Source organism: Neopelma chrysocephalum, unplaced genomic scaffold (assembly GCF_003984885.1).
Source record: "Neopelma chrysocephalum unplaced genomic scaffold, ASM398488v2 Primary Assembly neopelma1_23, whole genome shotgun sequence".
Classification (NCBI taxonomy): Eukaryota; Metazoa; Chordata; class Aves; order Passeriformes; family Pipridae; genus Neopelma; species Neopelma chrysocephalum.
Window position 1 is genome coordinate 24,215,548 of NW_020897691.1, and position 16,222 is coordinate 24,231,769.

General features: G+C 41.6%; 1 protein-coding gene across 1 annotated transcript in view; it reads left to right on the forward strand.

Moving 5' to 3' along the window:
- The window catches only part of SLC2A12 (solute carrier family 2 member 12), a 35,052-nt gene that overhangs the window by 6,437 nt on the left and 12,393 nt on the right, over positions 1 to 16,222 (forward strand). Inside the window, exon 2 of the mRNA XM_027690636.1 lies at positions 1,533 to 2,852. Coding sequence (XP_027546437.1) covers positions 1,533 to 2,852 — 1,320 coding nt within the window. The remainder of the gene's footprint in view (positions 1 to 1,532; positions 2,853 to 16,222) is intronic.

The following is a 16,222-nucleotide window of genomic DNA, read 5'->3' on the forward strand; positions in this document are numbered from 1 at the left end:
TGGAGTAGCTGCAGGGTGGGATGCTGGGCTCACACTGCTTCTGGGAATTGCTAGGGGAGCATGAGGTGGCTTGGGGCATAACCAGGCCAGGGATCATGCCAGAAATTTAGTAGGGTATGTGGCCACATGCCAGGGTCTGGGCCTGGGCTCTGGCAGTGTTTATTTTAGTAGTGCAGATGTACGGCTAGGGCTACTCTCCTCCTCTCTTTTCATGATTTGATTTCGAAATGTAATATCCTCTTGTCAAACGGGACTGATCCTTGCCAATGTGCTCAAAAGTTACTGGCAAGGAACTCCAGGCAGTGCACATGATCAAAGAGCCCTAATGCCTTAGAAAAATAAGCTAAAAATAAACAAACTGTATGTATCATTTTCAATTAGACTATATACCACTTTCCAGCTTGGCTGGAAAGTACTTGTTCCAGGATAATTAACTAAAATACGGACTCTGTTATGCTGCAAAAGCTACCTCTCCTCAGACACATCCTACTTCTCTAACTAAGCGGAAGTCAGAAGTCAATTTACTCTTTTCCTAGTTGCGTGGCAGCCAACATCATGATGAGAGGAAAATCATGCTGGGAGAAAGAACAAGGCCAACAATAACAAACTGATATATTCCTCAAGGTTTAGGGTGCAAAAGGCTTCACAGTTAGTAGAATACGATCAGTCAAGTCTATCTTGTAACAATAAACAATGAATCACAGTTGTATAAAATGAGTTTGTTTTAAAGTGGACATTCAAAGGCATATAATCTCCATTTGGTTTATGTTTTCACCATCTGTTTCTTATTCCTGACATTATAGCTGTCATAAACTATGCAAAATATTTGATCCTGATTTTCCAAAGAATTTGAGATTAGAGATGAGCAAAGCCTGGAAAGTTCATGAGTTTGTATCTCATAGATTGGTTTCCCTAGAATATCCCATATATCTGGATCAAACTGGTGCTCATTGAATAAGTTTCCACTGGCAAAATAAAAACACTTGTACCAGCAGCCTTCATGGCATCCTCAGGTGAAGCAAAGGAATTAATAAGTGGTGAGGCAATACTTGTTACTTATTCAAGTCAATGTTGAAGTAGTTTGGCTGGGAAATTACTGCTTCCTTGCCCATGGTACACTAGTTGGGTGGATGAGACTTCTTCAATTCAGTACAGGAAAAACACTGGAAATATCTCAAGGCAAAAATTGCTTTCTTACCAAAAGGCTGTAATGTAAATGTTGCTTTTTACAATGATATTCTGAAGCAGAAGGTTTGATTATTTAGGACCTGATCAAAGCCTTATTGACTTCAGATCAGGAAGATAAGGTACCCAAAAGCATTAAAATTAAAGAGGATTTTATATAATTACTTTTTTTTCCCCCAAATTATTTTTTTATGTCACCACTGCTGCTAGATATGTATGGAACTTAAGTGCTTTGTCTAGAAGTTACAAATATATTTTTAAACTGGTATATCAAATAAAGTTATTACTAATTGTCATACTGTTGCAGAAACTCTTTCAGGTTTTTGTGTTTTACTCTCTTATTTCAGGTTGTGGAACATTTACCTTTCTATCTTCTGCTATTGCTGCCATAAGTGGACTTCTGATGGGTTATGAGTTGGGCCTTATCTCTGGAGCTCTTCTTCAGATAAGCAGCATATTAGCACTCTCTTGCAAAGAGCAGGAAATCATTGTAAGTTCCCTGCTTGTTGGGGCCCTATTTGCATCCCTTACTGGTGGATTTCTGATAGACAGATTTGGAAGGAGACTTGCTATTATTATTGCATCTTCTTTACTTGTGTTGGGGAGTCTGATTTTACTGCCCTATGAATCATATGAGATACTTATTGTGGGACGGATTGCCATAGGTATTTCCATATCATTATCATCAATTGCGACGTGTGTCTATATTGCTGAGATTGCCCCACAGCACAGAAGAGGCCTCCTTGTATCATTAAATGAACTCATGATTGTGATAGGCATTCTCTTTGCCTATATTTCAAATTATGCATTTGCCAGCATATCTCATGGCTGGAAGTACATGTTCGGCCTTGTGATTCCGTTAGGTGCTTTGCAAGCTATTGCCATGTATTTCCTTCCTCCAAGTCCTCGGTTTCTTGTCATGAAAAATAATGATGAAGCTGCAAGAAAAGTACTGGAGAGGCTACGAGAAACGTCAGATGCTACTAAAGAACTTACTGTGATCAAGTCTTCCCTGAAAGATGAACATCAGTATAGTCTCTTGGACCTGTTTCGTTCAAAAAACAACATGAGAGCCCGAATGCTGATAGGACTCACTCTAGTCTTTTTTGTGCAAACAACTGGGCAACCCAACATTTTATTTTATGCATCGACTGTTTTGAAGTCAGTTGGGTTCCAGAGCAATGAAGCTGCCAGCTTGGCTTCTACTGGAGTTGGAGTAGTAAAAGTGGTTAGTACAGTCCCAGCTACAGTTTTTGTGGATCAAATTGGAAGTAAAACTTTTCTGTGTATTGGCTCTTCTGTTATGGCAGTATCGTTGGTCACTATGGGCTTAGTGAACCATAACATACATGTGAATTTCACCAATGTCTGTAGAAGCCAATCTCCAGAGGATTTCTTTCTCCAGAGACCAGGAAACTTCACTATCACCAATGGGAGTCTTAAGGACCTCTTTGCTAGCTTGGCTTCAACAGAAAGATCATCATTTGATGCACAGAAAAGCCCACATGTTGCCAGGACAGGAGAACTGAATAGGACTGCGCTGCCAGGAGGCAAAAGCACAACAGGGTCTCACATGGAAAGTGGGGAGGTTCCTGTTGTCCTGAAATGGCTCTCATTGGCCAGCCTGCTTGTTTATGTTGCTGCATTTTCCATAGGTCTTGGACCAAGTAAGTGTTTCATTTTTCTAACTCTTTGTAATGATTTACTTACATTATTAAGTGCTGGGATGACATGCCCAGCGTGGCATTACACAGTAAGTTGAGCAAAGTAGTGTTTTCTGCCAATATGCACTGATATTGTCATAGGCCATCCTGGTGGGCCTGGGGTGTACTTTTTAGAAAGAGGTCCTGTCCATTAAGGCCAATGACCTAATCTCCCTTCCATTCTGTGAAATTAATTACTCCCTCTTCAGTCAAGTTAAGAACTGCTGTGAGCTTTGTACAGCAAAATTATGGGGCCCCTGGCTATCCTTCCTCTTTCTAGTCTATTGTGTCCTTATATTGGGAAGATTAATATGTAGATATTTTCTGATGCTAACTCATAAACCCAAGATAATTATAGGCTCTAGACCTCTGTATGGTATGACATCATCAAATCCATGAAACACCAACATGCCTGAGTCCTGCTGAGAATCTGTCCCCTTGACTATGTAATAGTCTTCAGATATAGGAAAGGCATCCAAGGTATCATAAATCATGAGCAAATTGTAGTATTATTGCCTCTACCCGTGCTGAACAACATAAGTGGAAGGACACAAAGGCATGTCACTATACAGCTAAGGTACCTCTGCAGCTGCCATCACACTTGCACAGTTCCCATTCTCTTCAGAGAAGAACAGAATGTTTGTCATTCCAAGGGACGAGAAATTAAATCTCTCCATTTTCTTTTGTTTTGTTTCAATAGCGCTTGCATATTATTGTACTTTGAAGGGGTTGATTTTTTAAGCCACACTGCAAAACCCACATGCACACAGTCCGTTATTTATTAACAGACTTTTGTGCTTTTGCACCTTGGCTCAAACTTGCCTTGCAAACAAACTGTACTCCTGTTGTACTATCATGATAAAAAGCTTGCCACAAGGATACAACCCTACAACTGTACTAACAGCAACTTCCCTGCAGTATTTATTTATTTAAAACATTACTCACTGGGAGAGCAGCGTGAAATAAGCATTCATTGCTGGAGCAGCAAGCTTGACTGTGTTATTGCAGCATTATTCCTTTCCTTGAAGATCATCTTAGCGCTATTCTGCTTTTGATGACATAGGTTTAAAACCAGGGGAGAAACCCTGAAAAGAAAATGTTACTTGAACTTTTACTTGGGTGTTTCAAACACACATTTAGCGACCCTTAGAGCAGGGTCACACGTTCAGTCTTGGCCTCCTGTTGAAATCTGCTTTCCTGTTGACCTGGCTGTAAATGGGTTCCTAGTCATTTGAGTTGGGCTAATGTACAATTAATGAGAATGATGTCTACTTTCTTGAGGGTTACAAAAACTGATATGTGTTTGCCAGGCTGATCTGAGAAATCTTTGAGGCCAGTGCTTGTTTTTTGACCTCTTTCTTGACTTGAAAGCTCAGACGCTTTCAAACAGAAAATGGGAAGGAACAGACATCATCTCAGCTCCAGCATGGAGAAATTGTGTATAATAAAGCCACAGTGAGGCAATTTTATCTGACAGATGCATTTGCCTAGCAAGTAAAGGCCAGGTCTAGGAGACATACAGGTATTTCAAATTGCAGATAAGTACTTTCAAAGCATTTCCATGCCTTTGAAAGTATACTATTCAGTTAAAATTTACAACATATAAAAAATGCAAGGGATTAAGAACCAAGAGATTGTTGGAATCTGCAAAGGCTCTATTGTGGTTAAATAGTCTGGGTTGGGATGCACGGTTATAATTTGCGTGTCATATACAGCCTACAACATCTGCTGCCTGGAGCCCAAATCTCTGAATGTATTTTCAGAGCCTATCTTTCTTATCCTCAGTGAACCTATCGTAGTGTAAAGAAAAAAAATGAGCTCCTCTGCTTATATAAAGCAAACAATTTTAACATGTTTATGTTATTCATCTCTAAATCTGGGCTGTGATCTGGACCAGACTGTTCATCATTGTCTACTTGGCAATGGGAAGGAGGCAGTGAGGCTGCACTTGCTGGCTACTGTGGACAGGCAGTGCCGGGGCACCTGAGCACAGAAGCACTGTAATCCCTGTACCACTATATTTTCAGTGCAAAAATCTCATACTCCATCCAATGTCTGCCAGTATGCCTGGCTAAGGTAAAGGCAGTGTTGGGGATGTGCCTCTTTGTAGATCAAATCAGCATCTTTTGGACAGAGAGCAGAGAAGCTCTTCCTCTTTTCCCTCCAGCCCACAAGGCCATTTCTGGAACAGATTCACCCACTATATTTTGAATCCATGCTGTATTACATTCTGTGGGTATAAAGAAGAGTCTATGTAACACCAATAGGAAATGACACACTCTTCACAGGGCAGATCACACAGCCTGAGCTCTATCATCTTCTTTTTAATTACTTTGTCCTTTTTTTTTACCCTTTTATTTTATTTTTTTGATTCTGGTCAAAGAGATAGTTATAGTCCATACATAGCAGGCATGTTGTATTTTTCCATGATTGCTCTTTTGTCGCCGAATTACAGTAAGTAGATTGATTTTTTTAATGAACTGAGCATATGCTAAATATGTTTATTGCCTTTTATCAAAGCATACAGGCAGCACAGTGATGAGCACTCAAAAATCGACAGTGAGAGATAAAAGTAATTTTTGCATTACAAAAGAATTCACAGACTAGCAATCATCTGCTTAGTCAATTTTTTGATTCTAGGGTGCTCTGTATTTATATCATACACAAGATAAAAGGATTATTTCTGCTTCTCTGTTTCAAATTATTTATGTTTGATGAACTGCAATTCAACTGCTTGTTCACACTCAATTTCATACAAGTATGAGGATGTTTTGTAGATGCAACAAATCAGTGTTGCATCATGTCACAGAACAGCACATGCCATTTCTCCTGGGGTGAGGCATTTCAAGGCAGTCATTAGCTAAGGGGACTTACTTGACACCCATGTTTGTCTTGAGTTACCTTTGTCTGTGTATCGGAAAGGTCAAATGAGGATCAACCATTCTCACCAAGGAAAATGCCTGCAGAGCCCTAAAGAATCATAGAATCACAGAATCATAGAATCAGCCGAGTTGGAAGGGACCTCTGAGATCATCAAGTCCAACCCTTGATCCACTACCACCATGGGTACTAGACCAGACTAATATCTAACCTAAATCTCCTCTGGCACAGCTTAAGACCATGCTCTCTTGTCTTACTGATAGTTGCCTGGGAGAAGAGACCAACCCCCACCTGGCTACAACCTCCTTTCAGGTAGTTGTAGAGTGTGATGAGGTCTCCCCTGAGCCTCCTCTCCTCCAGGCTGAACCACCCCAGCTCCCTCAGCCTCTCCTCATAGGACTTGTGCTTGAGTCCCTTCATCAGCCTTGTTGCTCTTCTCTGGACCTGCTCCAGCACCTCAATATCCTTCCTGAACTGAGGGGCCCAGAACTGGACACAGTACTCCAGGTGTGGCCTCACCAGTGCTGAGTACAGGGGAAGAATCACTTCCCTGGTCCTGCTGGCCACGCTGTTCCTGATCCAGGCCAGGATGCCATTGGCCTTCTTGGCCACCTGGGCACACTGCTGGCTCATGTTCAGCTTCTTGTCAATCCAAACTCCCAGGTCCCTTTCTGCCTGGCTGCTCTCCAGCCACTCTGTCCCCAGCCTATAGCGCTGCATGGGGTTATTGTGGCCAAAGTGCAGGACCTGGCACTTGGCCTTGTTGAACCTCATCCCGTTGGAATCAGCCCAACTCTCCAGCCTGTCCAGGTACCTCTGCAGAGCCCTCCTGCCTTCCAGCTGATCGACACTCCCCCCAACTTAGTGTCATCTGCAAATCTGCTGATGGTGCACTCAATCCCCTCATCTAAATCATCAATAAAGATATTAAATAGAACTGGGCCCAACACTGATCCCTGGGGGACACCACTAGTGACGTGGCACCGTTCCCCACCACTCTCTGGGCCCAGCCCTCCAGCCAGTTCTTAGCCCAGTACAAAGTGCCCCTGTCCAAGCCGTGGGCTGCCAGCTTTTTCAGGAGTATGCTGTGGGAGACGGTGACAAAGGCTTTGCTGAAGTCCAGGTAGACCACATCCACAGCCTTCCCCTCATCCACCAGGCAGGTCACCTGATCATAAAAGGAGATCAGGTTGGTCAGACAGGACCTGCCCTTCCTAAACCCGTGCTGGCTGGGTCTGATCCCTTGTCCATCCTGTAGGTGCTGTGTGATCGCACTGAGGATGATCTGCTCCATAACCTTGCCAGGTACTGAGGTCAGGCTGACAGGCCTATAGTTTTCTGGGTCCTCCTTCCTGCCCTTTTTGTGGATGGGTGTGACATACGCCAACTTCCAATCATCTGAGACCTCCCCAGTGAGCCAGGACTGTTGGTAGATGATGGAGAGCGGCTTGGTGAACTCTTCCGCCAGTTCCCTCATCACTCCCTGGCTGCCATGTGAAGGGTGAGGAGTGAGAGAGAGGCTCTTCATTGTTTTCAGCACATGTTTGTGAGGAGAAGCATTGGAACCTGCTGTATGTGGACGGGGGAACAGGAGACATCTGAGCCTCACAGAAATACTGCTACGCCTTTCACAGGGATCAGTGAGTGCAGGCTAATGAGATGAGTGTAGTGTGAAGGAGGTAGATCAGCAATTTATCACCCAAACTAAAAGTTCAATGTGATCCTGGAAATTAACTTAATACAAAGGACACACTGAAAAAATCTAGTCAGGGCCATGACCATGCATGACCACTTACTTAATGACACAGAGTTAACTGAAGGAGTTTCAGAGCATCTCATTTGTCAAATGTTCTGTTCAAACCACTTGAGGTGCAAAAAATAGAGGTCCTTTCTCATAAAGAGGTGTCAACTCCTTCACTCATCACTGTTGTGTGATACAACATGTTGAGATGCAGGAACCAGGAAAGCCAAATTCCCGAAGCATCAAACTTATTTTTCAAAAAAAAGGCTGTAAGTGTGGGACTCCTGCATTTGGATGGAGTATGTGCAAGAGAGTTCTCTCAGTTAACTGTAGGGCAGCTCCAGTCTCTGTGAAACAGAGTGGGTGCCCAAAGCCCTGCTGCTTTTCTCATGGACCTGATGAACAAAATTCAGATTCAGGTGTCAAATAGCACCTGTTACCAAAGATCTGCTTTTCTGCCTTGATCATCTCCTTTTGCACCATTTAGGATCAAAGACTAACTAGGGACAACTTTCCTCTATATTTTTCTGTATATCCCCTGAGTGAGGAGGTCTCATGGGGTGATCTCACTAATAAGTAGCTGAAAGAGAGATAGTTGCACACACACAATTATACAGGGATGCAGTGTGGTCTAGGGACACTCCTCTTTATTGAACAGAAATCAGAGTGGCTCCAACAAGTCTTAGGCTGACAAGTAAGTAATGCAAACTGAGTCTGTATCAAACTGAGCATCTGTTTTCCCACTCTGAATTTGTTCTAGGAAATTAAAAGCAAGTGAGACAAATGGGACTTAAGCAGTACCTCTTTACACATATTGTGGAAGTTAAGTTCAAGGGGATCCATGCATATCACAGGGATTTTTTTGCTGTGGAATGGGGAACACCTTTAATGAGAGAGGGATGTCAAATGCATGCATTTGGACTGGGTGTATGGCAGTGGTACCTTGTACAAAAGAGCTCTTCTTACTCTGTCAGTCCTTTAAATGTGTTTCTGTATAACTGCAAAAACATTTAGGCAGTTGGTCAATGAACTTTGGGATAATCTGCTGGAGCAAATCACTTCAGCTCCACTGGCTTCACAGCAGTTCATGCTGAACATGCAGATGCAAATCAACAAAAACACCTAGAAGTGGGACTGAGGAGCAATTTCATGACATGAATCATCCTAAAAATCACTTAGATGTATAAAGTCCAAAGATATCTATGTCTCTGACAACCTGTGACTGAGGATGTTCTATTACTTTATGTCCTAGAGAAGCTGCCAGTTTTGTGTGGCTTTCAAAGCCAAAGGCAAAATCTCAGAGCTCTTCTCTTGTAGACCATCACAAGTTTCTCTTTCAGATGACATCTCAGAGCTGCAGGGATGCCCCAAGCACTCAGTCTTTTTTGCAAACAGATTGCTGTGGCCACAACACACCCAAGGCAAGTCAGTGTCTGCAGCTGGAGAAATGTCTTCTGAGTTTCAGGGTTGGCACAAAGAAATACCACATTTACCCATCCATGTAGATATAAAACTTAAAATATCTTTTTAACATACTTGTGGTCAACATATAAGTGCACAACAGGGTCTTGGAGGAGGAATTTAGAGCTTACTGCAAACCCTGCTTTTCCACATAGCTGTTGCAGTCCCACTGAAGCATAGCTCCCATGAGTTGGTGCTTGTAGGATGGAGAGTACTTTGGTATTGATAAAAACCTGTTAAAAAAATGGAATTAAATACCCATGGGAAGACTTCTCATATTGGGATATTATGCCCTCTGTGACCATCTACTAGCCTCAGCCATCAGGTGAATATCTGTAACTGGAAAACTGGAAAAAAATTGCATGCTCATTACTTCATTCCCAGCAGTCTTTCCTTTTAACTTGTGAAGTGAGCACATTACCCACAAAACAGGAGACCAGCTGGCTGTGGGAGTAACCCACCAGTGCCCAGGGCTGTGAGGTCCAGACCTTGCAAACCACATCTGCAGACCATGTACTAGGGGAGGGGAAGCACAGGACCCACAAAATGAGGGGCAGTTTTGGGAACAGCAGCTCCCTCCAGGGTGTCTCCCTGATGGACTCTCAACCACTGACTCACAACCACCTTGGACTGAAGCTCCTCCTGCATTTGCTCCTCCTGCTCCTCTTCCCTCCTTTCTCTGTGCATGGATGCAGAGGCACTTACAGCTCCCTGGCTGAAGCTAGCAGTCAGATTCAAAGCTGTTGGAGCAGACACAAGAAAGGATATACACACAGGTGACTAGATCGGGGGCTTGTGGTCACTACAGTCACTTTCTTCATCAGGAAATCTGGTCTAACAACCAAAGCTCAGTAGGGAATTGGCTTTCCTTCTGAGTTACCTGTTGGTAAAGGCTTTTTGCCTCTTATTTCCACTCAGCTCGAACCTGCATGCTTGGGCCCCATTTTTGAGCACCTGTATAAGCCTGGTGTAGGGAAGGGTGGCAGACCACCAAGCCTGCCTTCTTGATTCACTAGTTCCACACTGATTAAATTTCTTCCACATGAAGGACCCAGGATTGTGGCTGGACCCAGCTTGGGTCCCTCCAAGAAGGTGCAGTGACTATGCTCTACTGTGATGTACCATCTCACTGCTGTGGGAGCTCTCTGTGTGGGTTGTCAACCTGTGTGGAACAAAACTCATGCAGAGAAGTCAGTAAAGACAAGTCCCTAGTGAGGGCAAATCTTAGGAGGAAATTTTTACTGATGAAAGACTAGTTTAGGATGACAGATGTCCGTTTCTAGTTTAAACCTAGGCAGACTTGCCATATTAAGTATATCTGAGTTAAATTTATATCAGCTTGAATGAATACTTTAAAACTGACATACTTTATACCTAAAATGGAACAGATGTTTCAACAGGTTTGGTAATCTAACTGATGCAGGAGCCAGATTCTTCAGATAATCAAAAAAGGGAAATATTTGCACCACCTAAGGGGGGCTTTCAAACCCCTGCTCTCTGACTCAGTTGGTTAGAGCATGGTGCTAAAAACACCAAGGTTGAGGGTTCGATCCCCATTTGATCCCCATATGGGCCATTCACTTAAGAGTTGGACTCGATGATCCTTATGGGTCCCTGCCAACTCAGAATATTCTGTGAAATCTGTGACCTCTCCTTTGGCACAATGCTCCCTTCCTCACTGGCTATTAAGGGACCTTAGGAAGCTAAATTAAACTGTGTGATAGCATTCCACACATAGTGTGCTTTAACTTTTAGTAAGCCTTGAAGTGTTCATGTAGTTGGACTAGATATTCATTGTAGATCCCTTTGTACCAAACTATTCTATTCTATTCTATTCTATTCTATTCTATTCTATTCTATTCTATTCCCATGTAAAAACCCACTTGTTTTCTCTACATCTTATTCTAAGCTGTTGGAGTAATTTAAATGCAGCTTTAAACCCATGCTGGGGACAGTGGGGAAGAAGGAAAAAGGATCAGGCAAGAAAGATCAAGGAGGATGGAGGAAAGCTCAAGGGTTCACATGAAAAGTAAATCCATAGAGGTGAAGAAGGAAGTAAGTCTGTCTTCAATTCATCACTGTCTTTCTTGTGCAATCTTATATGGTCTGTGGTGGTCTTTCTCTATGTATTTTATTGTATTGAGTAAGCCAAAAGCCAGAGCTGGAACACTCCCCTAAAGCCCAAAGAACTGCACAAATACAGTCCCTTGATATAGGTCCTGTGATTGTTAGATTAACTGGCTACCTGAGTTAAAGCATGATTCATTAGCACAGTTAAATGCTGAACCTTTTATGTGTCTTTCACCTCAGTCATTAAATGCATCTGTAACAAAACCCAGAACAGCTGGTTTCACATATGTTTCATGTGACACTGAACATCCCAAAGACTCGATCACAGAGGTCATATCTCTTGCCACCCTTAAAATACGAATTGCATAAGATTGCTTTTTCTCTGCCCCTTAATGCTCTTGGGCTTAATCTTGGCCACCAAATGTTCAACCTGAAACTGGAGAATCTTGTGGGAATGAGAACTGTCAGTGTGGAAATTCTGACCCTCCATGGATTTAGTTGGCTATTCCTGTGTTTTGAAATACTGTAAGCTGTATGGCCTTGCACTAGCTTGGAAAACACTGGTACAAAATTTGGTTGTCTAGAATTCACATCAATATCTTTGATACTAGAGCAATATTTAAGGCTTTTACAAAACATGTAGTTATTGTATTAATTTATAGCGCACATGAATCTGCACTATAACAGACATTCATGCTCAACATTGCCTTATATGACATTTGTTTGCAATGTTTTATTTTTGAGCTTCTACATTTTTCAGAGCAGATGTGACCTAGTCTTAAATATGAGCAGCATCAATTTTAAGAGTTTTTTGTAGTTTATTCTGGAAAACGGGATAGTAGTGGGGACTAAATCAAGTGTTCAAAAGCAAGCAAGTGCTTAAATGTTTTGTTGGAATTTAATCAGGATAATAAACCTTGGAAATGTGCATATTTCACTGAGAAATAGTACAGAAAGTCCTGCTTTAGATAATCAAAAAATAATCTTGGATTCTTTGTTTTATGACAAGATTACTAGCACTGTTTATTTGTACTGAATCATCTTTTAATGCATGCATCCATGTGATTTGAATATACACTCCTAGTATTTATCTAGTTCATCATTCTTGTACTATTCAAATGGTGCCCCATGTGGCCTTTATTTCACACTGTGTCTATACTACCCAGCTGCAGCAGAAAGACAAGGCATGCCAAAATTAAAAATAAGGCAACGATTGTAAATTTCCCACTTCTCTCTATTTCCTTGTCCCAGACAAAGTTTATCTAAAGCCCCAGGAATTGGTTTGCCTTTTCACAAGCTGATTGGTAGTAGTGAAGAAGAGCCAATTTAAGATATTTTTGAATAGCTGGGTGTTAATTATAGGATTTCAAATTGCAGGAGATGTTCTCCAAAATACCAGACAAATAGGTTTATCTTATCTAACTTCATAAAACCTACAAGTATGAGGGCTTTTTAATGTGTCAAAAAGGTAATAAGAAGGAAAAAGTGCTTTTGCAATAATGAGACATGGAAATGTCAATGGGAGCTTCTTACTTATTTTAATATATATTATTATATGTCTCTTGTTATAGAGCCTGAATTTAAACTATATACTGAGATGCACACCTAAAATCAGTGACATCATTTTCACTGACATCTGTGTTCCTGTTCATAGCTTTAAGTATGCTAATGAGGGAAAGTCTTGGTACATCAAGCCAAGGGATCTGCCTTCTGAGACAGAGCCCTTGCTACTGTGAAAAGAGGGAGAGATAACACCATGCCCCAGTCAGTATTCCTGTGTCTCTGCAATGACAGCGGTTCAATTTGCTGTTGTGAGCACACAATTTGGCCCTCCAAGAACTACCTAGAAAAGGTAGGTAACTACCTACAAAAGGTATGTGACTACCTGTGGTTTGGCACATTACACTCCCCTTAAATGAGGATTTGAGTCAGTATTATGATCCTGGTGCTCTGGATTATTTAAATATCTCTTTTCTAATAGTGCTATGTTAGTAAATCCATTGACACAAAGATACTTCTGAAGAGGAATGGTGCCTGCTTAAAATTAGGCATAGTTTTAAAGTTCAGCTCATATTAGTTGGTAGCCACTGGTCAAAATAAGGCATTTTACCTCCAGACTCACTTCATAAAAGAACTCTAGAGAATTAATATTGCTGTGGTTCTAACTAGTAACTGGGCCTAACAATCCTCTTTTGTTCCACAGGGACATTATCCTCTGTAAAGTGATGCACTGTCAAGTGAGTCTAGCATATCCTCTTGTCCAAGCTTTGGAATGGTAGTCAAGACTGCTTACCATTAGCCAGATTTGCCCTTCTTACTTTGTAGGTCAAATTTAGGAATTAAAGCATTCAGTAAATAATAGGGTTCTTTGATAATCATATACAAGACAGTGAAAGATTTTACATTTGTTTCCTTAACCATGTTCTGGGGAAGAAGATCATTGTGACACTGAAATCTGTGAAAAAGTTTCCAGGTCATATTTCAAGCTTCATAAAATCCAATTTCCTTTGGGAGAAAGGGCTGGGGAGAAATTTTTTAGAGGCAAACTGATCTTGGGTCAGTTTTGTGCAAAAACTAAAACCAGCAGTAGGACTTAAGTGTGAAGTCAGTATCTTATTTCACTTGTAAAGTTCATGAAACTAAAACATGTATTATAAAGTATGAGAAAATAATTATGCCATAAAGGTAAAAATGTGCAATCAATCACATAACTTACTGGCACCGCTGAGGAAGGTGAGACTGGCAGCCAAAGCACAGAGAGCATGGTAAGTCAGTGCATGAAGTCAGGAGACTGTTTCTCCCATGGCATCTGAGTTTCTGTGTCACATTGAGCTCTGGGAGGAAAGCCAGGAAGATTTTCTCAAAGGGAAAGGGAACACAGGAAGGCACCCAGCTTCTGGTTCCCTTTGAAAATCAACCGTAATTGCAGAAAACTCTTATGAAAGAAGGAGAAGTAAAAGACACTTTGTGGTGGTTGAACACAGAGCCTTCACACCTTCCTCCTGCGTTACTCTGGCAGCAACAAAAGCAAAGCCTGAGCAGCAATTTCCAGTGAGGAACTTAAAAAGACTGGATCACTGCAGGCCTCTCACTAAATAAGTCACTATTGTAAAAGGTTGCTTATCCTATCTACCAGGATTTTTGTGAAGCATGCACACAAATCTCTGTTCTGCAAGAGCAAAGGCCTCAATTGCTCCCAACTGCTGTGTCCCAACAGTTTTTTCAGCTGTGCAACCCATCAAGGACCAATATTAGCCCTTGGATACTGGAAAAACAGGTTAATTTACCCCACCCAACTGGGTAATTTCTCCTCTGCATACTTTTTAGAAGTGAAATATGTGATAAGTCAAACTAATTCATGTACAATTTCCTCATGAATTAGAGCCTCTGGCTTCTGCAGTCATTCCTCTGCAAATGCCTCAAAGGATTATCCTTGATTCAATATTTTGAACAAATAAACACCTACAAACGGGAATACATAGTTCAGGTTTTAATTAAAAGGCCTTTTTTTTGGATGGCAGTAGGTGATTTATTATAATAAGCACATTCTCCCTTGAAAGCTTGTCTAAAATTTTCCTTTTTTCTCTCTTTTTTTCTTTTGCTGCTCTACAAGTTGTTCTGCCTTGATGGGAGAATTTGAGAGTCTACATAACAAAGGATGAAAGAGAGAGAGGGACAGTGGCTGTTAATATCCAGTTGCAAACAGAATTGTCATTTCCTACATTGGTTGAAAAAAACTTTTATTAGGGTACCTGAAAAGAGGTACAGACTATTACATATCTGCCTACAGTAAAGCTAGAGTGCATCCTTTTTTAACCCCAGCTGCAACTAAATATCACACAGCTGCTTTCTCACTCCTTCCCCTGCCCCTTACCCAGCAGGGAGGAGAATTGGAAAAAAAGATAAACCTTATGGGTTGACATAAGAACAGCTTAATAATTGAAACAGAGAATATATAAAAATAATTCTGATGATAATATTATCAATACTGATAATTGTAATGAAAAGGGGAGCGAGCAAGAGAGAGAGGAATAAAATCCAAGAGAACCAAGTGATGCACTATACAATTGCTCACCGCCCACTGACCAATGGCCAGTCTGTTCCTGAGCAGTGATCAGTGGCTCCTGGCTGGCTCCACCGAATTTATATACTGGGCATGACGCTGTATGGTATGGAATATCCTTTTGGCCAGTTCCTGTCAACTGTCCTGGCCATGCTCCCTCCCAGCTTCTTGTGCACCTGCTCACTGGGAATGGGAAACCTAGCATGGGAAACTGAAAAATCCTTGATTTAGAATAAGCACTACTTAGCAACAACTAAACATCAGTCTGTTATCAACATTATTCTCATACTGAATTGAAAACACAGCACTGTACCAGCTACTGAGAAGAAAATGGCCTCTCTCCCAGCTGAAACCAGGACAATCCTACTGATAGATTTGCTGCTGAGCATTTTTTTGGGGGCAAGATTGGCTACAGATCACATTAACTAAGAGAATTCTACCATTTCTAGATCCTTATATATCTATCACTACTTGTCTGGTAATCCTTCAGATGGGAATCACTGTCTCTAAGAAAGCTCTTCATGTTTGTGGCTATTCTGTCAAGATGAAAATGGAGAAGCACCTTGGAAGCCATAGAATTAATGAACATATTTATTGCCTTTGCCAGGATGCAGCCGAAGGCATGAGATTAGCTGAGGCTTCTCCTACTCCTCTCTCTCTCTCAAGCAATAAAGCAATTCCACTCCTTTTAATGTGTGCACACAGGGTATGACTGTCAGGCTGGCACTCCGCTGGCAGCTTACATGCTCTCCAAAGCAATACGGCTGCTCATTCGGTCTATATTTGCCAGTTATTAATTTTGAGCAGCCATTTCAGTCTCATATCATGGGGCAAAGCTGGAGAGAAAGACAGCTCTCATTAAGCAAAATCATAGATTTTTAATGCCAGTCACGATCATCTGTTTTCGCCCTTTGCACAAAATCTTGGGCAGAGTTCCAGTCCACCTTTGTTGTGTCATACCTCCTTTATCTGCTTTAGAAAAGGACAAACTCCCTCCCACACTCTCTTCTTCCCAGTCTAAGCAACCCTCACTTTTGCCAGCCCCCTAGATTTCTTTCATTGGAATTGCTGCAAAAGCTTTTGCCAGAGTTGCATTGTGTGGGTGCTGGGAGCCATGCT